The 24,015-nt window shown below is 42.7% G+C and overlaps 4 protein-coding genes across 11 annotated transcripts in view; 3 read left to right on the top strand and 1 right to left on the bottom strand.

Annotated features, from left to right (window-relative positions):
* Positions 1-21: 21 nt before the first annotated feature.
* On the top strand, positions 22-4,383 carry srd5a2a (steroid-5-alpha-reductase, alpha polypeptide 2a). Of its 2 annotated transcripts, none has more exons than XM_026359371.1 (6): positions 22-124; positions 677-1,090; positions 1,885-2,048; positions 2,330-2,431; positions 3,137-3,287; positions 3,415-4,383. In XM_026359371.1, exons 1-6 carry the CDS (start codon positions 42-44, stop codon positions 3,479-3,481), a joined length of 981 nt encoding a protein of 326 aa, XP_026215156.1. In that variant the 5' UTR covers positions 22-41; the 3' UTR covers positions 3,482-4,383. The 2 variants fall into 2 exon arrangements, with proteins under 2 accessions (XP_026215156.1, XP_026215157.1); XM_026359372.1 differs by lacking the exon at positions 22-124 and adding an exon at positions 308-409 and having other exon boundaries at positions 3,415-4,382.
* Positions 4,384-5,080: 697 nt separating this feature from the next.
* dpy30 (dpy-30 histone methyltransferase complex regulatory subunit) lies at positions 5,081-7,583 on the top strand. The gene is made up of 5 exons (XM_026359387.1): positions 5,081-5,132; positions 5,994-6,034; positions 6,466-6,513; positions 6,599-6,741; positions 7,391-7,583. The coding sequence occupies exons 1-5, from the start codon at positions 5,123-5,125 to the stop codon at positions 7,461-7,463; spliced, it is 315 nt and encodes a 104-aa protein (XP_026215172.1). The 5' UTR covers positions 5,081-5,122; the 3' UTR covers positions 7,464-7,583.
* A 546-nt stretch (positions 7,584-8,129) lies between these two features.
* psen2 (presenilin 2) lies at positions 8,130-13,127 on the bottom strand. 2 transcript variants are annotated; one of them, XM_026359360.1, is made up of 11 exons: positions 13,033-13,127; positions 12,067-12,219; positions 11,756-11,961; positions 11,541-11,682; positions 11,199-11,266; positions 10,830-11,050; positions 10,238-10,336; positions 10,090-10,155; positions 9,836-9,922; positions 9,637-9,752; positions 8,130-9,509 (listed from the first exon to the last, which is right to left on the bottom strand). In XM_026359360.1, the coding sequence occupies exons 2-11, from the start codon at positions 12,196-12,198 to the stop codon at positions 9,354-9,356; spliced, it is 1,293 nt and encodes a 430-aa protein (XP_026215145.1). In that variant the 5' UTR covers positions 12,199-12,219; positions 13,033-13,127; the 3' UTR covers positions 8,130-9,353. The 2 variants fall into 2 exon arrangements, with proteins under 2 accessions (XP_026215145.1, XP_026215146.1); XM_026359361.1 differs by having other exon boundaries at positions 12,909-13,033.
* A 65-nt stretch (positions 13,128-13,192) lies between these two features.
* The window catches only part of LOC113161600 (NACHT, LRR and PYD domains-containing protein 3-like), a 21,741-nt gene continuing 10,918 nt past the window's right edge, over positions 13,193-24,015 (top strand). Inside the window, exons 1-8 of one of the 6 annotated variants that reach the window (XM_026359290.1) lie at positions 13,193-13,355; positions 14,102-14,184; positions 14,763-15,149; positions 16,479-16,562; positions 17,501-19,358; positions 20,687-20,860; positions 21,758-21,931; positions 22,207-22,253. In XM_026359290.1, the coding sequence (XP_026215075.1) occupies positions 14,876-15,149; positions 16,479-16,562; positions 17,501-19,358; positions 20,687-20,860; positions 21,758-21,931; positions 22,207-22,253 (2,611 nt within the window). In that variant the 5' untranslated portion in view covers positions 13,193-13,355; positions 14,102-14,184; positions 14,763-14,875. Of the gene's footprint in view, positions 13,356-13,416; positions 13,698-13,843; positions 13,971-14,009; positions 15,150-16,478; positions 16,563-16,722; positions 16,821-17,500; positions 19,359-20,686; positions 20,861-21,757; positions 21,932-22,206; positions 22,254-24,015 lie in introns of those variants that run through there. The other 5 variants (XM_026359288.1, XM_026359289.1, XM_026359293.1 and 2 more) reach the window with 5 other exon arrangements.

The following is a 24,015-nucleotide window of genomic DNA, read 5'->3' as shown; positions in this document are numbered from 1 at the left end:
CTTCTGTTTTTTCTCCTTCGTACTCGCCGTGAGTTCAGCTCATGTTGGTTTCTCCGGTCCTGATGTCTGGTGTCGACTTTCTTTTTCCTCTTGTTGGGTTTTTCTGCTCACACCTTTCACCCAGGTGAGACACAAACACAAAGTTCTCTCTGTTTGACTGTTAGCGACACAGGAAGAAACAGGTCTTCTTCATTCTACTGTAAAACCTTGAAGCTCAGTTCTCGACTGTTGATCTGATACCATCTGTTTGGTTACTGCTGCTGAGCAAAGAGAGAATCACACGTTCATTTAAAGGGCAGAAAATCAACCGACTGCAACAAACGACAGGTTTCACTCTTCGGAGCAGTGATGCTGTAAAACACAGTTCTAGACATTTGACCAACGAGCGGCTGACGTCTGACTTCTTGAAGTAAGTCCCCTTCATGTCATCTTTCATCATTCTCTTTGTCATGAGTGCTGTGACGGAGCAGGACGTGGCTCTGGTTCCAGTGAGGCCACAGAACCCTGAGAACAGCTGGTTGTTCTGTGATCTGCTCTGTAGTAGAACCACACAGTGTGGTGCTGTGGATCAGCAGGAAAAACCTGTTCCACTGTGGATCTGGGTGTGAGAGCTGGGGGGGGGCGGTGGACTAAGTACGGGGGGAGACCACTACTAAACTCTCTGTGCTGTCTTCAGATCTGTCTTCAGGTTCTGTCCCTGGGTGCAGGGGGGTCCGGTGCTGGTTGTCGGCTCACGGCTCTGCCCCCCTCCCTCTTCTGACTCCTCCTCGCTGTTTGTCTTGAGTCTCCGAGCGGAGCAGAGCAGCAGTAGCAGGGAGATGAAGTGCCGGGCGGAGGCTGTTTCGTGTCTCAGCTGGGTTCTGGTCGTCGGGGGTGCGGTCTACCTGTGGCACCAGACCCGGAGCCACACCGAGTACGGCCGCTACGCGCCGCCGGGGAGTCGCTGCTGTTCGGCCAGACTGGGCTGGTTCCTGCAGGAGGTGCCGTCCTTCCTGCTGCCGCTGCTGCTGCAGCTGCTCACCGAGGAGCCGGGGGGAGGAAGCGGGAGGACGCTGCTGCTCTGCACCTTCATGCTGCACTACTTCCACAGGTCAGAGAGCTCCAGCTGCCCCCCACCCCCCAGACCCACAGCATCAGGTTCTGTTCCACACAGGGGAAAGTACTGTGTAGTACAGTACAGTAGGTGTCCTTAAGTAACAGTACTGTAGTACTTTGTAGAAACCAAAGTACTTGAACCAGCGTTGAACTTGATTCTGTTGGTAACAGGATTGTTTCAGTCTGGTCCAGATGTGTTCCACATGTGTCTCATAGATCAGGTTTCTGTAGAGTAGAGCAGCGTCTGGGAGAGAAAAGCAGAACAGGAAGTTTAACTGTGTATCAGCTGGTTTTCTTGTGTAAAGTCCATCAGCTGAAAAGATGCTGAAACTTATACACACTGACGAAGCAGAAACTTCAGCTCTGTGTGTCGTGGAACTGCGTTCGCTCACTGCTACATATGTTTAAAGCTGCAGTGGTGGGGTGTCAGCTAGTACTGACCTGTGGTACTTGGTGTGCGTGTGATGCCTTTCAGGGTGTACTTTCTACTGGGTGGGGTGGAAAAAGGCCCCTCGCTGTTCAGACACCCCCGTGGCCTCATGTGATAATCATCACAGGAATGTCAGTGGTAACCATCTGGTTCCTGGAGCGTTAATGTCCCGGCAGGAGGGAACTGGAACATTTGCTTCTCCGTGATCCTCTGGTTTCTGCCAGTTAAATAATCAGTTCAGCTCTGTAGTAACTACAAACTACTGTCTACTGTCAAACTGGCCAGGGTGGGGGTGGGGGTGGGGTTATTAGAACACCATGTGTGGAGCTAGTACCAACAGGCTGTGATTCTTTCTTCAGGAGTTTTATCTACGCCTTCCTGACCAGAGGACGACCCGTCCCCCTGATCATCGTCGTCTCTGCCGCCATCTTCTGCTCGCTCAATGGCTTCCTGCAAGGACACCACCTGCTGCACTGCACCCAGTTTGAACACACCTGGCTGACGGACGCCCGTCTGGCTGCAGGTGAGCCACCAGTTCACCCAGTTTTCTTCCAGAGGTCCTCGTCCAGTTCATCATCAGTGATTCCTGAGTCGTGTGACCAGACTCTAGACTACGGATGTGTCTGTGGTCCCACCTCAGGCAGTGTGTCTCTGTGCCTGACAACAGCATGTGGGCAGCACAACTGGAGCAGATGCTGTAAATCTGCTCATGTGCTGAAGGTTCCACGGCCCAAACACATCAGCTGGAGACCTGGACCACACTGTACCTGGTCCCTAATAAAGCTCCTGTTTTCTGTTCCACAGGTTTTCTTCTGTTCGCTGTTGGAATGAGCATCAACATCCACAGCGACTACATCCTGCGAAGCCTGAGAAGACCTGGAGAGGTCGTCTACAGGATCCCCTACGGTACCACAGACCTGATCCACACTAGATCCTGGTCCACACTCAGTCCTGATCCACACTAGATCCTGGTCCACACTAGATCCTGGTCCACACTCAATCCTGATCCACACTAGATCATGGTCCACACTCAGTCCTGATCCACACTAGATCCTGAGCTACACTAGATCCTGGTCCACACTAGATCCTGGTCCACACTAGATTCTGGTCCACACTAGATCCTGGTCCACACTAGATCCTGAGCTACACTAGATCCTGGTCCACACTAGATCCTGAGCTACACTAGATCCTGAGCTACACTAGATCCTGAGCTACACTAGATCCTGGTCCACACTAGATCCTGAGCTACACTAGGAAGTGTCAGCACCGTAGTACACGTGTTGTGTAGTGGAAGTGAAATTACATCAAACTCATCAAACCTTTTAGTCAAAGCTGCGAGTTCAGCTGAACATGGACGTTACACCCGTTACTTCCAGCGAGGACTTAAGACGGTAACAGTGCTTAAAGGGTTGATAGGGTCATTGAACTAGCAGATTCTACAGTTGAACTCAATCCAAGTGTGTGTAATAAGTAAACTTGGTGGAAACGTGGTGTTCTTGTCTGTTAAAAATTAACACTGTCTGATTTTAAAATACATTTGTGTTAATTTAACACTCTGTCCTGATCCACAGCACTGACGGTGTTCTGTTGATGCTGGACCCTTTCTTTCAGGGGGAATGTTTGAGTTTGTGTCTGGTGCTAACTTCTTTGGGGAGATTGTGGAGTGGTGTGGCTACGCTGTAGCAGTGTGGTCTTTACCAGCCTTCGCCTTCGCTTTCTTCACCATCTGCTCCATCGGGCCCAGAGCCTACCAACACCACAGGTAGGTTGGTGCCTTTATAATCTAGGTTATGACCAGCACAGCGGGTAGTTTTAATATTTATTCCTTTCACCAAAATAGTCATCAGTTCATTTAGTGCTGATCGACAGGACTTTTGTTTGTGTTGCAGAGACTACCTGAAGAAATTCGAGCTTTACCCTCGCTCCAGAAAAGCCATTATTCCTTTCTTACTGTGACAGTGGAAGAGTCTGTGTGAAATTAACACATGAAGCGAACAATGTGTGGACAGAAATGAATCTGCATGATGTTGTTTAATCCATTAATAAACTTGGACCTGATTAGACATGCTGCACAGCGAGGATCTACTGCTGACACTGCTCCAGCGGTAGAGCTGCTTATGCTGCAGTAATACTCAAATGCTTTAGTATAGTTTAGTTTAGTATTTTACTAGTTTCTTTTCATGTTTGTCTCGTGTTTGTCTTGTCTCGAGTTTAGTGAAGACCTAAAACAGTGTAATTAAACCTCACAGTGAAGCTCTGGACTGTTATTGCATTGAGTGGAGAAAAGACGTGAAAACATTTCATGTTCAGACTTTTAGAATAATTAACACTGCAGATACAGATGATCCAGGTGAGACAGTGGGTGTATTCAAACTGAGACAGCAGATTTCTGTGCTACATCACAATCAGTTATGTGACTTTTACAGTTTGATGCGTGAAATGTTTCATCTTTTATTATTGTTATTGAAATCACATTTTAATCTTTTGACATTCGTTTTGTCATGTGCATCAGTCTCCTGTGATTTTGATGAATTATTTAGATTTTTATTGAAGTGACCTCACAGTAAAAATTCTCTGTTAAAAGGAAAAATCCAGCTGTGAAAATGTATGATCAGAAAAAATATCCTTAAAGTACTGAGAGTAAAATCACTCAATGCATTTAAAGTGTTTAAGTGTTTTATTGTTATAACTGATGCTTTTTGACAGTTTTAGCTGATTCAGCAGCAGCTAATGATTATATTCATGATGCATTCGTCAACTTATTAATAAATTAATTGACCGTTCAGGAAATTGTGATAAATGCTCTTGCCCTCAAACATCTTGGTTTGTCTGATCAACACCGAAATTATAAAATGATTCCGTCCATTGTGATTTAAGACAAAGAAAAACTGGAATCATGAAACGTTTCACTGACATTAAAATGTGTAGAAATAAAAGTAACTTAATCGACCACTTATTTAACTAGTGGTTAATTTAATGTATAACAGCAGAGGTTCACCTGTAAAATAATTTTGTGTAAATCAGCAGGTAAGAAAGTCATTTATAAAACTTAAAATCCAATCAGCTGCTGACACGTTGAGTGTCAGTCATCAAGTTGTTTCCTTCAGAGATGTACATCAGATTTCATCTGTAGTCTTTAGACTTGATGTTAAAATTGCAGTAACTAGAAAACAGGATTTGTTGTGTGTATTTGGTTTTAGACTAAAATATTCAGCACGTTGGAAGAAAGACCACTGACAACAAAACCATGCAGGAGAAAAACAGAAGGCCAGATTGTTGTTGGGGAACTGAAAATAAACTGAATCCTTCTTTTGTTTCCCCCTGTGCTGTGTCACAACCATCAGTTATCGGTTTAAAGACTTATCATGTCTTTAAATCTCCAAACATACGATTTGAAAGCTTAAAATGAGCTGATGTGACTCTCGCTGTATCTTTGTCTTCTGCCATGTGCACAGCTCCCTCTTCGTGTCAGTACTTTGTGCTTTTATTTTGAAGTATAGCCACATAAACCGGTACGTCTTTATGACGTCTTTCCGGCGTAGCGGTTAAACAGAATCAACGTACGTACGGTATCTTACGTAAACATCCACAACAAACATGGCGGACGGTAAGTTCATTGTTGACCATTGACCGCGTTTTTTTATTGTTTCTAATATATTTCTGTGTCTTTGCTGTGTGTTACTGATTTTTTTAAAATATTTTTAAAAAGATTTAAACCCAGACCGGTGATTCTGTCCGTTAGTGAGGTGTATTTACCGAATAAAGGGCGTTAAAAGTGTGCTAAGCTAACTTACCGCCGTTTACAGTGTAACGTTACGAGTCGACCTGCATCAAGCTGACGGTTTATTAAAGTACAAACTGTTTCTATCGTTTTCAGATCAATAAATGTTTCTTTAAATCACAGAGACGCTCAATAAGGGCCATGGAAAGGAGTTAATCCCTTCGATAGTTTGGTTTATCTACGTAGGGATTAGAGATCAGGACCCAAACTGAAATAATCAAACGTGTGTTTATATCACTGAACACAAATTAGCTTAGTTAAAATTAACAATAAACAAAATCAGGAAACGGTTTAATCAGAGGTTCTCCAATCTCAGATATATATCTATATCTATATTTAATGTTAGCAAATCCTCATTATTGTGTAGTATTGAGCTCATATTAGTTCGGGTAAGGATGTTGGGTTTATTAAAATATACGTTGAATGTACGGATTTGGACCAAAGGTGGTGCTGAGAGGTGGTGCTATTCTATTTAATAACATCAACAGTTTGTGCATCTTCACCAATGCTTGTTAAAAATAAAAAGACATTAAAAATTCATACGGTCTTCAGCAGCAGAAAGATGAACACAGAGCATTTTCTGAGCCCTTCAACAGCTCGTCATCAGCATTTAACCTTAAAATACTGGATGGAGTTTATTTGAGCAGTAGGGAAGATGATGAAGTTCAGTGTTGACATGTTTTTCAGATCACACAGATGCAGATCAGTCAATGGAGGGACACACACCTGTAAGTAACACACAGAGCTGCACGCACACACACACACACACACACATTATAATGTGCTGTTGTTGAAGTACAGTTTAAGAAGTCCTCACAGACTCTTTCAGACATTAGTTTCAGCTCCATTTGACAGACACTTAGCTGCATTCTTGATAGCAGATGAATAATTTTAGTTATTTTTATGACGACAAAACAAATGCTGCTTCTCAGCTCTTCTTCTGCTTTGTCTTTCTTTCTTTTCCATTAGACTAAACAGAATTTCTTGACTTTGAACTGGTTGATACATAAAACAAGATGTTTGATAAGAACTTATTGGGTTCTAAAACTAGTCTGTGAAAATTAAATAATAAGTAAAAATTAAGTCCTTAAGTATTTTTCACTTTTTTTCACATTTGATCGTGTTTGCATAAAGTCAGTGAACATGAATCCTCCTGCAGGTGTCTGAAAACCCTCATGCAGAGTACGGTCTGACGGAAAACATCCAGGTAACACACACACACGCACGTACTGAACACGCTGTAAAGAGAAGTTACAGTGAGACTCCCAGCATACTTTGCTGTTGCTTCACAGAGGACGGCAGAAAATGAGAAGGCGAGTACAGAGAAGATCTCGAAGCAGAAGGTGGATCTGCAGGCCCTGCCAACTAGAGCATACCTGGACCAGACGGTGGTCCCCATCCTGCTGCAGGGCCTGTCGGTGCTCGCCAAGGAGAGGTCAGTAACTGCACGAAACCCCACAATGTGTTATCAACACTGTGAGATACTGCATGTTGGAAAACCTACTAACACATGTAGCTTTAGTCTTACTTTTCTTAGAGCTTTGGTTTTGTCAGTTTTAGTCGACAGGAAAAAAAATTTGATTAGCTTTAAGAGTTTTTTTTGTGCTTACTGAGCACGGTGGCTTTGGTTTTTACAGTTGGTGTGGCAGGTCTTGGAGATGCATGAAGTGTTTAGTGTGACCAGGTTTCTGTTTAAAACTTAACTACTGAAGAGCAGGTTAAGCATCTGGGTCAGAATCTGAACACCTAAACCAAAACACAGGGAATTTCAGTTCCCAGAGTGACTCTTCAGTAACGGAGACAAATGTCTTCTCTGTGTGAAGATGATTAGTTATATTTTAGTTACAGTGAAAATGTAAGACTTCTTTTAACTCCTAAAACAACATCCAGCAAAGATAATGGAGTATAAAGAGCTCAGTTAGAGCTCTGTACAGTGACTCCTTAAGCAGATCCAAAATCAGCATAAAGTGTGACGTCAGTGATATTTAAGTTGGTGCAGAACTGTGGGTATGTACAGTTTTAAACTTGTCTATTTGTTGTTGCCTCTGCTCCAGTTCTGTTCATCAGATCCTTCTCTCTTTCAGACCGCCCAACCCCATCGAGTACCTGGCAGCGTTCCTGCTGAAGAACAAGTCCCAGTTCGAAGAGAGAAATTAAAGTCACGTCTGCACCTGAATATGTTTGATACGGTAGAAACTAGTCCCAGCTCCTGTGTTTCCTAATGAACTGTTTTCTTTCTTTTTTTATGCAGAATAAACATGTTGATGTGAAAGAGGAGCTTTTCTAGATTGTTCTTATTCTGCTTTGACTGGATCGTCCTTAAAGGAACACTTCAACATTTTATCAGACGTGAAATAAAATGGTTTCATGTCTACGTTCAGGATGTGCTGTGCTTAGCATAACGACTGTAAACACGAAGAAACTTCTACCAGAGAACATCCACCAGCACTGCTTTGTTTTCTGATTCTTACGAGGAGTTTTGTGCTGGAACCTGCATTGGCTGAACCTGGACAGGATCATGGTATTGTTAACATTGTTGTTGTTTGTGAAGTAGAACTAGGGAAAAGGCCTGATTAGCATGTTGCACTACCTGTGTGTAAGAGCTCTGTGAACATAGGGATGCTTGGTGGATGGATAACCATCTGTACATATCTGTAACATATATACAGAAAAAAACTTTCTGTTTCATCCCCTGGTGGTTGATTTGAGGTTAGTGTGAAAACACCTTCAACCAGCAGACATCTGTCTTTTTAGGTAGTTACAGTAAAAGCCTGAACAGACTGAAACCTCTGAAAACGAACGGAAAAAAACTAAAATCAAACGTCAGTAGAATCATTTATATTTCTTATTACAGAGGTTTAACAGTTAGACTTTATTGCACAACACGACATAAAATCTCATCTCAAAACATGTCAGTTACAAAATCAAATACTTCACCTGAACCAGAAAATATATAAAGACCTCCCCATCCCACCCCCCACGGGCAGTGGGCTAGTGTTGGTAATAAAGCTGAGGAAGTGACGTCCTGAAGGACTAAGCTGATACTTTGTGTGAACTCCGGGCCGCAGCTAACGACTCGTCTGCTGATTATTCGGACTTTTAAAAATGTCTGCAAGTAGTAAAAATCCCTGTTCAGCATCTCAAACGACAAATAAATACGTTTGTTCTATTCGTTCAACAACCCAAAGTTAATCTACTGTCACACATGACAAAGAATTGCATCAAAACCAGAAATGTAAAGTACATTAAATAAATCCATTAGTAAAATAGTTTTACACCTTTGCAGCTCTTTTTTAACTCTTCTTGAAGAATCGGCCCTTCGCTGTTGATCTTTAATGAATTTTTTTTTCTATTTTGATTAAATTTTTTGTTTCCTCCGTGCAGGAGTGATGGTGCTTATTAAAATTTAAATCTGGTCTAAGTTGAGCTTGATTAAACCTTCTTTAACCTTTTAGCACTCCCCCACTACTTTTAGATTTTATTAAAATAAGAGTTTACATTTCTGTGAGAACTGAATGTGGGTGTTCTGAACTGTGTTTATGGAAGAATTCATCATAAAACACTGTAAAACTTTCAATTCAGCTACTTAACAGTGTTAACTTTTCTGACCTAATTGTTCTGCTGACGACATTTTAACGTTTCACTGTCTGACTGGAAAAGTGAACGACAACCTAAAATTCCCTCCCAACAGAAACTCATGAGGATTACAACAAAAAAGTTTGTGATGTGTTCGTTTGACCGACTGAAATGGTGAGCTACAGGATGTTTAGTCAGCATGAGACCTTTGTTCCCGATTGTTATTCAGAAACACACCTGAGCAGGAACAGGTAACACCCCCCTCAGCTACCTCCTGTGGTCGGGTTAACACGTTAGGTTCCCCAGACTCAGACAAAAACAGAAACAGTGCAGGACGTAGTCTTTGTGCGTTACATTGACTTACAGCAGTGGACTGTAGGAGGATGAGAATGACAACGAGAAAGGAATAATAATAAAACGGGTTGAAAGAGGAAGATAATTAACCAAGAGGAAGGTGGGTGGGGCTCTGCCTCAGATGTAGAACTGATGAGCAGCCAGGTTGTCCATGAAGGGCTGAACCAGGAAGTCTGTAGAGAAGTAAAAGACGAGGCCGAAGGTGATGGAGATGGGCAGCGCCGGTAGAGCTTTCTTAAAGATGGCCAACAGCAGCAGTGTCAGGCACAGACCCTGAGACAGGTGAGGCACAGGTGAGCTTCAGAAAGGTAATGGTTGTATAACATGCATTTCAGAGAATCCGAGGGCTGTGTTCACACAGGTGAACTGTGACAACGTGCTGTATAAAACCAAGACTTACGATGAGAATGGCGACAAAGCAGGCGAGCGTTGTGTTCCAGTCGCCGCCGGTCGCTGCAGCTTTTCCAACCAGGACACTGTAGAAGATGAAATCACCGAGGCCGAGCTTCACTCCTCCTGCAAACACACGACGTGTCATCTCTTACAGAGATGTAAACGTGTAGCAGACAGATGCGTCAGGAACATGTTAATAAACTCACTGTCTTCCTCCAGCTCCTCCTCTGGAAACGACCGTGGCGGTCGGCCCTCGGCCTCCGCTCTCCCACCTCTATGCTCTGCCTCCTCATCTAAAAAAGATAAAAGTGGAAGAGCAACAGCATTACAACAACAAACTAAATTCATTTCTACAGCTTTACTAGAAATATCATTTTACTACATGCACATAATTAGATTAGATTTTTATTTTTTTTATTTCACAAATTGAATTTCAGAGTAAGTTTTTAATTCCTGTGACCTGTTTCGTTTCCAGAGCGCTGGCTGTCTGCCGGACTCGCCATCCCCACCGTCCACACCATGGCAGCTGAACACACACAAAATAAATAAATACAACTTCATTGTTTGGTGAGATGAACTTCATGGATGAACTTCATCGATGGACTCACAGGAGTAGATGAGGGCCGGAAAGATGGGCTCGTTGCGTTCCTGAGCCGTCTCCACCAACATCCGGAGAGGACCTTTAGGAGACAGGACGGCCACCAGGTCTGCAACAACACAAACAGAGTGAGCAAGGCATGATGGGAAGGCAGAAACAGGACAGGGCATGAACAAACATGTTAAAATATGAGCAGCTGATGTGTGATAAACCTGTGGCACATCTGGAAAAGATTCAGTTTTCAGTGGCGTTTCCTTTCTGTAAACTACAGTTTGTTCTCTATTCTAACAGTGGATGGAGGACACTGAGAAACCAAGCTATACCAATGAAGAATGAGAATGAATATCAGCAGATAATATAGCGTGTTTTCTTGTCCTAAATAACAGTTTGAAGCTGCAGGCCGTCGATGACAGTGGAAGCTAAACCGCTGAGGCCAGCTGAACTGATAGCAGAGAAAAGAATGACACTAAGACACGGATCGTACGGCAGCTGGGGGTTTCGATGCTTTTACACATTTTACAATGAAAATCCGTTTTTATATCTTAGTAAGTTTGTTTTCTTTGTGTTTAGCAGACAAAAATCTCTCTCAGTCCTGGACTCACCGTAGACTGAAATGGCTCCTAAGATGACCCAGGCCGACCACTCAGGCAGGTATTTGATGAAGACCAGGGCCATGAGGGCACTGATGAGGATCAGGTAGGCCTGCTGCAACTGAAGGGGGCCCCTCCAGTGAATACAGACCATCCCCACCGCCCCGAAGTTCCAGATGATCATCGCCACCGTCACATAGTCCACCGCCAGGTTGTACGTCTTAAACACTTCACTGAGACACAGCAGAGGACCACGTGAACTGTTGGCAGGTTTCCTTAATGTGCACAAGCTCTGACTCTGAACCCTCAACTGTGTTTGAGTTGAACATGCAGCAGAAATAAACCAATTCTATAAACCAAAACAGGGAGGGCAGGACTCACCCCAGGTACATGAAGCTGAACCAGAAGAGCAGCATGAGGGAGGACAGGATGAGCCAGCCGTGGATGAACTGAACACAAACACATTAGATGTAGATCAGAGCTGCTCAGGAGACAAATCTGTACATTTCTACTCTGTCTAAAACAAAGTCGGTCTGATCCAACAGTCATTACAGTGGAGTTTGTGACTCAGCTTCAAGTTGTGAAAACAAGGATTTGTATATGTACTTGAAATAAAAAAGGGGATGAGACTTGATGAAAGACGCCGCGCTGCCAAAACATCTACAAACAAATCTATCCAAACACAAAGACACAAGAATCCGCTAAATGAGCTGTGGTCATCACCTTGTAGCAGCGGTATTTGTAGAGGACGACCAGGAAGATGGTCATGACCACGATGACGCTGATCATGATGATGGTGTTGAGGACAGAGTTGAGGAGCCGGCGTCCGACAGACGACGTGTTCTCTGTGAACGGCGTGTAGATCCTGCACAGATAAACATGGAGGTTAGCCGCTGCGGGGGAGTCGCTGGGGAGACGGGCTGCACTGTGGAACCTACAGCTGCTGGTTGGTCTTCTCGGTGTAGAAGCTGACCGACTTGATGGTGGCCACCACCACCACCATGCAGAGGGTGACGGGGATGAACAGCATGATGACGTGCTTGGCTCCGTACTTCAGAGTCAGCTCCTCCTCGTCTGCGTCCACCTCCTGGTCCGAGCTGGCGCCGTCCGTGTGAACCGGACCCGGCCTCCTGCCCCCCCCAACCTGCACCAACAAAGGGCGATGTTAAAATACAACTGAACATTTTCCACTATGACCATCGAGGACAATAACGTGAGCTGCTGAGATGTAATCAATAAAATCGTTAACCTTTTTGGTTGGTGTGTTGTTGGCGAGGGTGGTGTCAGGATCTGGCCTGTAGGACGGAACAGCTGGATTCTCTGATGGGACCAATGCCGTCCTCTCATCGTAGAAGTCCTCATCGCTGTCCGAAGCATTCATGGCTGCTCCACACGGCACCGACTGTAAAGAACCAGCAGAGCTGTTGGTGAGGACCCCACCCCACCTACTGAAGAACAAGAGGCCTTCACTGACACATCTTTGAGTCTAAGTGGACACTGGTATCAAATTCAGTCCAGGGGTGGAGAGAAACCAAACCTGGAGCATTAATTAGCGTCTCTAACCAACTATCTTCAGATTGAAGAAGCTACTTGATGAGTAGTGAAACGTTTCGACTGAACAAATGAAGTCCAGACACCAGGACTCAACTTCCAGATGTCAGTAAAAGTAAAACAAAAGATCAGAAAACCTGAATCTGCTGCAAATAAAGAGCAGTGGAAACTGAAGGCTGCTCTCGCTGTTCACACGTAGGATATCTGCACTTATTAAGTTATTGTTCATAGCAAATCTTTGTAAAACACTTTAAAGAGGACTTCCTCTCACCCTGTGAAGGGGTAAAGACTCAAAGTGGTTCTTTTTTGACTCCGTGTGCTGGAGTTTCTTTTATAATCAACATGTCTTTCTGTTCTGAATCACTCGGCTCTTTATAAACCTCTTTAATCCTTTGAGACAAACCCTCACGTCTAAACTAATTGTTCACTTTGATTTGATGACGTTTGATGACGTGTAAAAGTCGCAACACGTCATTTTTTGAGTCATATGTGGAAAAACTCACGTGATGAACTGAGAGTCAAACAAAGACAGAAACTTACGATCAAATCTCTGCTTCCTGCTGTGAATTCATAAAATGTGTCTCAGAACATTCAAGTGATTCGGCAGAAAGAGTCCGAGAGCAGCGGTTAGTTCAACACGAACACGTTCAAATAAAGACTTTACCTGATTTAAAGCGGAGAAAAGAGAAAAAGGAGCCGACGGGGAGTAAACACCGAGCGAGAACCCGGAAGACGGCAGTCAGCTGACCGGCACATCACGTGACCCTCACGGCGTCACGTGGTGCTCAGTTCGTTTTAAACAGGAAACGTGAATTAAAAACAACTTTTAGCTTCTAGATACAAGAAACATTAATTAATCAGCAGCTTTGGTGAAAACAGAGCAGTCAGCTTCCACATCTACAGTTAGAGAACAATTTAAAGTAGGAAGTGAGTAAAATCCACGTAGAGACACGACAGGCCTGTGGACAGGTGTGTGGTGTTTCACAGGTGAGCACAGTTACAATAGGAGCAGCATTCAAAACACAGGTTTATTCAAATACTTCACTTCATTACTGTACTAATGACACGGGAGTAAATCTATAAACAGGTTGAACAGAAAACAGCGAGTCAGGTCCAGGTGTCGTGACTTAAAGTGACCAGAAACTGTGAAAGACGTTTATCTCCAGCTGATTATGCTGGTACCAAACCGTCAGAAAGTGCACAGACTGTGCATTACATGTTTTAAGGACGTCTCTCTGTGTTTGTAAAGGTTCCTACGTCTAAATGAGTCCTGTCTGTTAAAAACGACTCTACTGATGAGGACGACGTGTCACAAGAAACATCTAATGAGTCAGTGACATGTCGTTTTCACATTGACATAAAGTGATTAAGGCCAATGTGTTTTACTGAAAGGTCTTTTCATTCTTCAGTATTTCATCATTATTATTATTATTTCTGTCTCAGTTAAACACGACTCTGTCCCAACCTTGTTTCAGTGTGTTCAGCATCAAACTACAAATCAAAAGTACAGTGAAGTTGGTCTCTTTCAAATCTTTTCTGTGAAATATCATCACACAGTCGACTACAGCATCGTTTGAGAGAAGTGACACGACGTATTGCTCTGTATGTAACTGTCTTCTTCTGCTTTTGCTTGAGGAACTGGGAAAAACATTTCCTGTATCTTTGTCTTTTTGTTAAGTGAATATGTCAGGTTCTTATTCTGAGCTTTTCCTTCTGCTCGTTGTCTCACAAAGATCCACAGGTTCAGTTCTCCGTCTGCAGGAGAACCAACAACCATCAAGACTTCAGAGATGGAGAAGACAGCTGCTGCTTGTGTGTGAGTGTTAGATCTATTCCTCTTTGACATTACTAACTGCTGAATGTTTTAGCGAGTGGCTCCTTCACCTGAAACCAACAAACCTGTGGTTTTTCTTTATTTTTTTGTTCCTGCCACTGACAGTTGTCCTATGAACAAAGAATGTGTTGGTGTTTTTTAGAATTGAGTCTACACAGGTTCAGTTTGACCCATAACTTAATCTAGGCTCAGAGCTGTAGCTGAACAGACAGAAACAAGACTTACAACAGCATGATGTTCACACCGCTGGCACAGCCTTCATCAGTTCTTTGCAGATCTTTCATCAGATTTTAGAAGTTGATGTTAACTGAAAGCAAAGATCAAATGTCCAAATCCTATGTTGTAATGGGTTGCTCAAAAATCCAGACAAAAAGACGACAGCATTGCCTCTTAATATGTTAAATTCCTCTGAAGTTCATCAGGTCAAACAGATGTCAGCAGCGGAATCCGAACGTCCAGACTTTCCTGACAAATTGGTTCTTTTCTGTTTTGTAGAACAGCAATGTTCCTCTACTTTTACTTCTCTTAGTTGTCTCTTGTTGAGTTCTGCCCTCTGACAGGATCGAGACCTGATTGGGAGAGTCAAACTGAAGAATACTGATCATCAGGAACTTTATTTGGAGATATTAAAAAAAGTACATTAAAGGCTAATCTGGAATTTCACTGCTCAACCATGACACCAGAGCACCTGTTAAACATTCTGGAGGATTTAAGAGATGAGGAATTCAATAAATTCAAGTGGTTCCTGCAGCAGCCTGACAGTCTGCAGAACTTCCCAGCCATCAAAAAGGGCCGACTGCAGACGACAAACCTCTGGGACACAGTGGATGTGATGGTGCAGACATACAGACCTTCTGGAGCTGTGGAGGTGACCAGGAATGTTTTAGAGAAGATCAACAGGAATGATCTGGTGCAGAGTTTGTCTGAGAGCAGCTCAGGACCAGGAGGTCAGTCACAGAAACACCTGAACAGTGTTGAAACACAAAGACTGGATTTAAGAAAATCAAGCTGAATTTTCTGAAAAACAGCATGTACAGTTCATCCAGAACATTTTCACAGCACTTGACTTTTTCCACATGGATTAAATTCATTATTTTTATCAAAGATCTCCAAACAATATCCCATAACGATAAAGTGAAAGACGTTTGTTTGAAATCTTTGCTAATTTATTAACAATAAAAATCACATGTACATAAGTGTCTCACAGTCTTTGCTATGACTCTTAAAACTGAGCTCTGGTTCATCCTGTTTCCACTGATCGTCCTTGAGATGTTTCTACAACTTGACTAAAGTCCACCTGTGGGAAATTAATTTGATTGGACTTGGACTTGGATTTGGAAAGAGATCCACCTATCTGGTCCCACAGTTAACAGTGCCTGTCAGAGCACAAACCAAACCATGAAGTCAAGGAATTGTCTGTAGACCCCAGAGACAGGATTGTATCAAGGCACAGAGCTGGGGTTGAGGTTGAACTCTTTGTTCAATCATTGAACATTGTGTCTGGAGGAAACCAGGCACCGCTCAGCACCTGACCAATACCAACCCTACAGTGAAGCATGGTGAAGGCAGCATCATGCTGTGGGGATGTTTTTCAGAGACAGGAACTGGGAGACTAGTCTGGAACGAAGGAAAGATGAATGCAGTAATGTACAGAGACATCCTTGATGAAAACCTGTTCCAGAGACCTCAGGCTGGGGCGAAGGTTCATCCATCAACAGGACAACGACCCTAAGCACCCTAAGTCCAGACTTGATCCTGAACACACTTCTTTCACTTTGACAGTATGAGGTATTTTTGAAAAATAATGGATTTAATCCATCTTGAAATAAGTCTTTAACATAACAAAATGTGGAAAAAGTTGCGCTGTGAAAACTTTTTGCATGCTCTGTAAATGTGACACGTTTTTATGTAATAGAAACACAAATGAGGCTGTCCTGAATCAGGGAACCAGACACCTGAACCAGTACATTTGCAGTCACATATCCTCTACCTTCAAAGCACCTGGATCTCTGTGTTCAGCCAAATGAATTTTATAAACTGTTTAATGATCAAAACATGCTCCTGTGTATGTAAATGTAGAAAAAATGGGTTTTAGAAAAGTAAACTTTACTTTCAGTTTCCTCACACACATTTCTCAGCGTCTAAACACATTTCAATCTAACATGCAGATGATGAGAGTAACACATGATAAACCCTGATCAATGTAACCGTAACTAATACAGTGATAAAAAAAAAGTAATTAATGGAGAATATAACAGACTTAATTTCTCTGTCAGTGGGTTTCAGTGATGTCGGGGAGATTTCATGGGACAGAGGACCTTCTTCCTCTCAAACTGATGCTCCTCCATCTCACACTGAAGGTAAAGCTGCTGGATTCTCTGATGTGTTTGGAAGACAACAACAGAGAGGGGTTTTCTTTGATAATCTGCTGAGACCTAACACCTGGTTTTTCATTCTTCACCAACCTTTCCAGTTAGTGATGCACCAGCTTCAACTGGCCCTGTATCTTTGCTCCATTGTGAATTTCGCAGTTGTGGCTGCAGTGAACCTCTAGTTTTTTCTGCAACTTCCTCTGGTTCCCATTAATCCACACTGTGCTCTGATGGATAGTTTGAAATGTGAGTGGATGCTTGATGTGGTTGACATCTGTACAGTGTGGATTCTGTTAAATCTAGTCACAAAGGTTTACATTTAAAGTTATATACTTTATTAGTTGAGCTTCATTATACTGAGAATAAGCCCCCATGAAAATCAGAATCATCCTTCCATAAATAGGTTACGCCACTCAGTCCTTGTTAGTCTTTGGCTAAGCTAATGTACGGACAGTGCCACACTGTTCTAAATGGGACTTTTCGCCCACAATTGTAAAACTTTGACCTCAAACTGGAAATGTTGCATTTACATGGTATGTGCACCAAGCTTTAAGCTACCAGTGCACGCTGCCTTACATACTTTTTGAGTCTCTTGCCAGATGTTAAGAGATAAATTATTAATGAGATTTGCCCTGTTCTCCAGATGTTAATCTATTGTTCTAGCCAAGACAATACATTTAGAAAGGTATAATGTTCTTTATCATTGACACCAGACAAGCCTGGTAAGTCTTTAGGTGGTCTCTAACCAACTCTAACCAGACTGAAGAAGCTACTTGATGAGTAGTGAAACGTTTCGACCCAACAAGAAGTCCAGGTGCCATGACTCAACTTTCAGAGAACTTCACTGAATGAGAATCCTCCACTGCTTCTAGTAATAATAAAGGCATTTCTAGACATAAACCTGAAATGTTTTTAATTCTAATTAGACACAGGTGTGATGGTTCCAGTACCAGAGCCACAACCCATCACATATTACCAACAGATGCTTCAGTCAAACTTCCAGGATTTGTTCATGTGTGCACAAGAAGGATGGGGAGAGGACAAACAGCGTCTGGTTGATATCTACACAGAGCTGTACATCACAGCTGGAGCTGACGTACATATCAACACACAGCATGAAGTTCGACAGATTGAGAAAACAGAGAAACCAACAGAACCAGAGAAAGCAGTAAAACCCAGGGACATGTTCAAACACCCCTCTGCAGAATACCGACCCATTAAAACAGTGCTGACCAATGGAGTCGCAGGAATCGGAAAAACATTTCTTGTCCGCAAGTTTGTGTTGGACTGGGCTGAAAAAAGAACCAATCAAGATGTTCATCTCATTTTCCCCTTCAGCTTCCGTCAGCTGAATCTACTGAAGGGACTAAAGTTTAGTTTGGCAGAACTCATCCATCAATGTATCCCAGAAACTGTAGACATCAAGGAGGAGGCTCTTAACCACATCTTTACAGCTCTACAGTCGTCAGGAAACACCAACTATGACAAGAGCAAATTCAAACTTCTGTTCGTTTTTGACGGACTGGATGAGAGTCGCCTTCGTCTGGACCTTGATGTCGATGACATTCGTTCTACTGATGTAACGCAGTCGACTACAGTAGATGTGCTGCTGAGGAAGCTCATCAATGGAAAACTGCTTCGCTCTGCTCGCCTCTGGATAACCACACGACCTGCAGCAGCCAATCAGATCCCTCGAAAGTTTGTCGACAGCATGACGGAGGTCAGAGGGTTCACTGACCCACAGAAGGAGGAGTACTTCAGGAAGAGGTTCAGAGATGAGGAGCAAGCCAGAAGAATCATCTCCCACATCAAGACATCACGAAGCCTCCACATCATGTGTCACATCCCAGTCTTCTGCTGGATCAGCGCTACAGTTCTGGAGGATGTGTTGAAAACCAGAGAGGGAGGAGAGCTGCCCAAGACCCTGACTGAGATGTACACAGAGTTCCTGGTGTTTCAGGTTGACCGGACAAAAGAGAAGTACGGCTCAGAAAACTGTATTCACTACATTAAGTCATTAGCAAAACTGGCTTTTCAGCAGCTGGAAAAAGGAAACTTGATCTTCTATGAGAAAGATCTGAAAGAGAGCGGAATTGATGTGAGTGGAGCCTCCGTGTGTTCAGGAGTGTTCACAGAGATCTTTAAAGAAGAGCGTGGGAAGAGGAAAGAGAAAGACAAGATGTTCAGCTTTGTTCATCTGAGTGTTCAGGAGTTTCTGGCTGCAGTTTATGTGGAAAGGTCACTAATTAACAGGAACAAAAATGTGATGACTTTACCACAATTGTCAAAACAAAACCTGGGACTGATTTTAAGGAGAAACTCTACAACAAAGATTCACAGGATTGCCATTGAAAAGGCTTTACAGAGTCCAAATGGACACTTAGATTTGTTCCTCCGCTTCCTTTTGGGTCTTTCACTGCAGAACAACCAGGAGAATCTAAGGGACCTGCTAAAAAGGACAGACAGTAGTTCACAAAGCTATCAGGAAACAACTGAATACATCAAGAAGAAGCTCAGTGAGAATCTGTCTGCAGAGAAAAGCATCAACCTGTTCCACTGTCTGAATGAACTGAACGATCGTTCTCTAGTGGAGGAGATCCAACAGTACCTGAGATCAGGAAGTCTCTCCACAGACCAACTGTCTCCTGCTCAGTGGTCAGCTCTGGTCTTCATCTTACTGTCATCAGAAAAAGATCTGGACGTGTTTGACCTGAAGAAATTCTCTGCTTCAGAGGAGGCTCTTCTGAGGCTGCTGCCAGTGGTCAAAGCCTCCAACAAAGCTCTGTAAGTATAGATTTACATTAACATTTAGTCATTTATCAGACCAAAACGACTTAGGGTTAGGGTTAGTGTAAGGAAGTCTTTCCTCCTTGTAGTTGCCACTACATTATCCAGATGCTTTTAGATGACATCAAACACTGTAAGAACACAGAGAACAGCAAATCTGTTAGTGTATCTCATGAGTGAGGTTGTTCAGTTGAAATGTACAGTGGCATGAAAAAGTATATGAACCTTTTGAAATTTCATGGTTTTCTACATTAATTTGTCATAAAACATGATTTGATCTTGATCTAAGCCAAGAGTATTAACAAATATAATGTGACTAAAGTATTAACACAAAAGAAATTCTGATCCTTCATGTCTTTATTGGGAACAACCATAAAAACCTCATAGTGATGGTAAAAAAAAAACTGTGATAGTAATTATAAATTTAATTCTAAACATGAGTTACAAAGTGCTTCACATATAAAACCAAAATTTCAAATAGAGAATATCAAAAAGGAAACCCAACACAACTTGAGCAGCACTAGGCAACAGTGGAGAGGAAAAACTCCCTAGGACTCCTTGGAAGAAACCTCCAGCAGAACCAGGCTCAAGTTAGGCGACCAGCTAGGGTCAGGGGAAAAGGTAACAGAACAACAAAATGACCATGTAGGGCTTTGAAAGTTATCAATACAATCTTAAAATCTATCCTAAAACATACTGGCAGCCAGTGTAAGGAAGCTAAGACAGGAGTGATGTGATCGTATTTTCTTTTTCTAGTTAAGAGTCTTGCAGCTGAGTTCTGAACAATCTGGAGCCGATTAATAGATTTCTGGCTGAGACAGGTGTACAGACTGTTGCAATAGTCAAGGTGTGAGGAAATAAATGCAGGTAAGATTACTTCAGTGTCATGAAATGAAAGAATTGAACGTATTTTGGAGATATTTCTAAGATGATAAAAACATGCCTGGACAAGCTTTGTGACATGATGCTCGAAGTTAAGTTTACTATCAAACCAAACACCAAGACTTTTTGCAGTGGGCTTAGAATTAGCTAAATGTATTTGGCTATATGCTGTGGACTGATAACAACTATTTTGAGGTTTTTATGGTTATTCTTAATAAAGAATGAATAAATAAAGACATGAAAGATCAGATTTTTGTGTAATTATTTTAAACACATATTTGTTAAAACTAACTTGACTTAAATGAAGATAATATAAAATTATATTTATACTTTTTCATGCCACTGTACATTTCAGCTAACTGAACAACTTTACTCATGAGATGCACTAACAGATTTGCTGTTCTCTGTCTACTTACTTACACTTATCACTAACCTTCTTTCAGACTCAGTGGCTGTAATCTGTCAGAGAGAAGCTGCAAAGCTCTGTCCTCAGTCCTCTGCTGCCAGTCTTCTTGTCTCAGAGAACTGGACCTGAGTAACAATGACCTGCAGGATTCAGGAGTGAAGCTGCTATCTGCTGGTCTGGAGAGTCCACATTGTAGACTGGAGACTCTCAGGTCAGGATTCAGTTTCTATTTTAAAAGTGAATGATGTAACTGTGACTGAAATAAATGTTGCAATATGATCTTCAAAGGTATTTGTATGATCTTATGATGTCTGCTGTCTGTCCTGTTGTTATGCTGCTATACAAATCACCACTTTCACTTATCTCCATTGCAAGTATTTATTGTGTCTTCAATCAGTGCAATGCTACCCACTACTATCCTAAAATATTGGGATGACTGGGTATTAAAAATTAACTGACCTGTCAAAACTGAAAAGCTGTGTAGACTATAGTGAGCAGCCAGTCTGAAAATATACATGATCAGAAACTCTCCAAAGCGACCGGTTCTGGTCCTCCCCAAAACATACATAAACGTATACTGGACCGCTCCCTCAAAAACAAATCAATCCACAGTTCAGATCCTGAGCGGATGGACTTCAGAGTTTGTCCAAAAATCCAAAAGATGAGCAGTGTCTGTGCTTTGTGCTCTGTTGCAGCCAGGAAAACAGTGTTGGACTGCAAGTGTTTATATCGTGGGCGGTGTTTGGGCTGAGACTGAGCAGGGATTTGGTCCCTAAGATTCAACAATACGTCATTTCTAGTGCAAACTTTGAATGGACTACTCAGGGACTGGTTTATAGAAAAGCAGAAAATAAAAACATGCGTGTGTGTCTACATGCACAATAGAGTCATATAAATGACCAAAAAGGGGATTTTGCATATGGACATTTTAAAAACAGATATATATAGTATATCTATACTATATATACTATATCTATAAACATGTAACTGGGCAGTAATCATAAATCACTTCAAAATGCTTTCAATATGGAGGGTTCATTACAAGTAAAGGATAGATTAAATACATGCAATATTATGTATGTGTGTGTGCGTGTCTGCGTGTCTACAGGTTGTCAGGTTGTCTGATCACAGAGGAAGGCTGTGCTTCTCTCACTTCAGCTCTGAGCTCCAACCCCTCCTATCTGAGAGAACTGGACCTGAGCTACAATCATCCAGGAGACTCAGGATTGAAACTGCTGTCTGCTGGACTGGAGGATCCACATTGGAGACTGAACTCTCTCAGGTATGAACAAACAGCAAAGTAGTCTTCCAGTCACACTGACAAACTGGGGAATATTTGTGTGTTCCTGCAATAGAGGTGTGTATCCACCAGATAATTTTTATTATTTAGTCTTTTTTTTCCATCATTTTGGATTTTTGCATTTTTGTCAGACTTTTTTAATTATTATTTTTTATTCAGAATTTTCAACACAATGTGGATGAAATGTGTGTCTTAATATAAAGATAATTGACAATAAAGCTCATGAAGGTTCATTCTGACTTTTTTTATTATTCCAGGATGGAACAAGGTGGAAAGGAGAGGGTGAAACCAGGTCTGAGGAAGTGTAAGTGTGTGTTCAGTTTGCATGACTAAAAAAGAATCATTCTTCAGCAGCATTTCCTGGTGAAATCCAATACATACATTTTCCACGAGTGTTAGCGTAGTAGTTTTGGCAGCTGGATCCTGTATCCTCATGTGGAACAAATAGAAGGAGAGAAGAAAAGGGTCAATGTTGAGTTTAAATCTGTATACAGGCCAAACACACAGGGAAAGAGCCCAGGACTGTCCTCAAACTACAGTAGATACTTCCAAATCCTTTTTTAAGTGGTCTGGGGGTAGTGTCACCTTATTTCCAGGGACTTAGGCTTGAAGTTTTGACTTTGATAAAAACTAGACAGCGCATATTAAAGTGCCCATTTGAGGATTAAAAAACAGGCCCCCCCTCCAAAATGTGCCTGTGTGCTGTCATGTGGAGAAGCTGTGACGATTAAAGTGCACTTCTCCAAAATGACCGACATTTGTAAACCATGAAGGAAGTTTAAAAAAAACAGAGATGTGGGAGAACAGAGCAACTTCAGTTTGAAAGAATTGAAGAGATACTAAACACGACAAGGGGTCACAGAAAGGACATGAGTAGAGGGGGTCACAAGGTTGTAAAAGACGTGATCGATGGCCTAAACCAGGGGTCACTAACAGGCGGACCGCGGTCCGGATCCGGACCCAGAAGCTGTCCCATACGGACCCGGAGCTACAGACGATACCGAATGTTTCGTTTCCAAATCTCACGTTAAATTTAGACGGCGCAGCTATTGCGATCATTACGGTAGATATTTAGTGGACACGAGAACGCATTGGCCAATTGAATGCGTGTTAAGCCATCCCACGTGACTTCGCTTAGCCAATCGATTCTGTGGATCGTAGGCGGTAAAATTAGCGATTCAACAGTAGATGAGAGAAAGTTCGAGAGAGGGAGAGAGAGACAGACGACAGAGAGGAGAGAGAGACAGACGACAGAGAGGAGAGAGACAGACGACAGAGAGGAGAGAGAGACAGACGACAGAGAGGAGAGAGAGACAGACGACAGAGAGGAGAGAGACAGACGACAGAGACAGAGAGGAGAGAGAGACAGACGACAGAGAGGAGAGAGAGACAGAGAGGAGAGAGACAGACGACAGAGAGGAGAGAGACAGACGACAGAGAGGAGAGAGAGACAGAGAGGAGAGAGAGAGACAGACGACAGAGAGGAGAGAGACAGACGACAGAGAGGAGACAGACGACAGAGAGGAGAGAGACAGACGACAGAGAGGAGAGAGAGACAGACGACAGAGAGGAGAGAGAGATACAGACGACAGAGAGTAGAGAGAGACAGACGACATAGATTATAGATACAGACTACAGAGAGGGAGAGATACGACGACAGAGAAGGAGAGAGAGACAGACGACAGAGAGGGAGAGAGATAACAGACACAGAGAGGAATAGAGAGACAGACGACAGAGAGGAGAGAGAGATACAGACGACAGGAGAGGAGATAGAAGACGACGACAGAGAGGAGAGATACGACAGACATAGAGTAGAGAGAGACAGACTACAGAGAGGAGAGATACAGACGACAGAGAGGTAGAGAGACAGACGACAGAGGTAGGAGAGAGACAGACGACCATATAAGGATAGAGAGAGACCAGACGACAGAGAGGAGAGAGTAGACCAGAGAGAGACAGACGACAGAGAGGAGAGATACAGACGACAGAGAGGAGAGAGACAGACTACAGAGAGGGGAGAGAGACAGACGACAAGAGAAGGAGAGAGACAGAACGACAGAGAGGAG

Source organism: Anabas testudineus, chromosome 1, assembly GCF_900324465.2.
Source record: "Anabas testudineus chromosome 1, fAnaTes1.2, whole genome shotgun sequence".
Taxonomy (NCBI): domain Eukaryota; kingdom Metazoa; phylum Chordata; class Actinopteri; order Anabantiformes; family Anabantidae; genus Anabas; species Anabas testudineus.
The sequence above is the reverse complement of the archived record's forward strand: the minus strand, read 5'-3'. Positions and strand labels throughout refer to the sequence as shown.

Coding starts and splice junctions, on each gene's coding strand:
- srd5a2a (XM_026359371.1), top strand. CDS start 42: ATGTTGGTTTCTCCGGTCCTGATGTCTGGTGTCGACTTTCTTTTTCCT. Junction 1,091..1,884: donor ATGCTGCACTACTTCCACAG/GTCAGAGAGCTC, acceptor TTCTTTCTTCAG/GAGTTTTATCTACGCCTTCC. Junction 2,049..2,329: donor GGACGCCCGTCTGGCTGCAG/GTGAGCCACCAG, acceptor TCTGTTCCACAG/GTTTTCTTCTGTTCGCTGTT.
- dpy30 (XM_026359387.1), top strand. Junction 6,035..6,465: donor CAATGGAGGGACACACACCT/GTAAGTAACACA, acceptor ATCCTCCTGCAG/GTGTCTGAAAACCCTCATGC. Junction 6,742..7,390: donor TCGGTGCTCGCCAAGGAGAG/GTCAGTAACTGC, acceptor TCTCTCTTTCAG/ACCGCCCAACCCCATCGAGT.
- psen2 (XM_026359360.1), bottom strand. CDS start 12,198: ATGAATGCTTCGGACAGCGATGAGGACTTCTACGATGAGAGGACGGCA. Junction 10,156..10,237: donor TCCGGCCCTCATCTACTCCT/GTGAGTCCATCG, acceptor GTGTGTGTTCAG/CTGCCATGGTGTGGACGGTG. Junction 9,510..9,636: donor GCTTTGTCGCCATTCTCATC/GTAAGTCTTGGT, acceptor CACCTGTCTCAG/GGTCTGTGCCTGACACTGCT.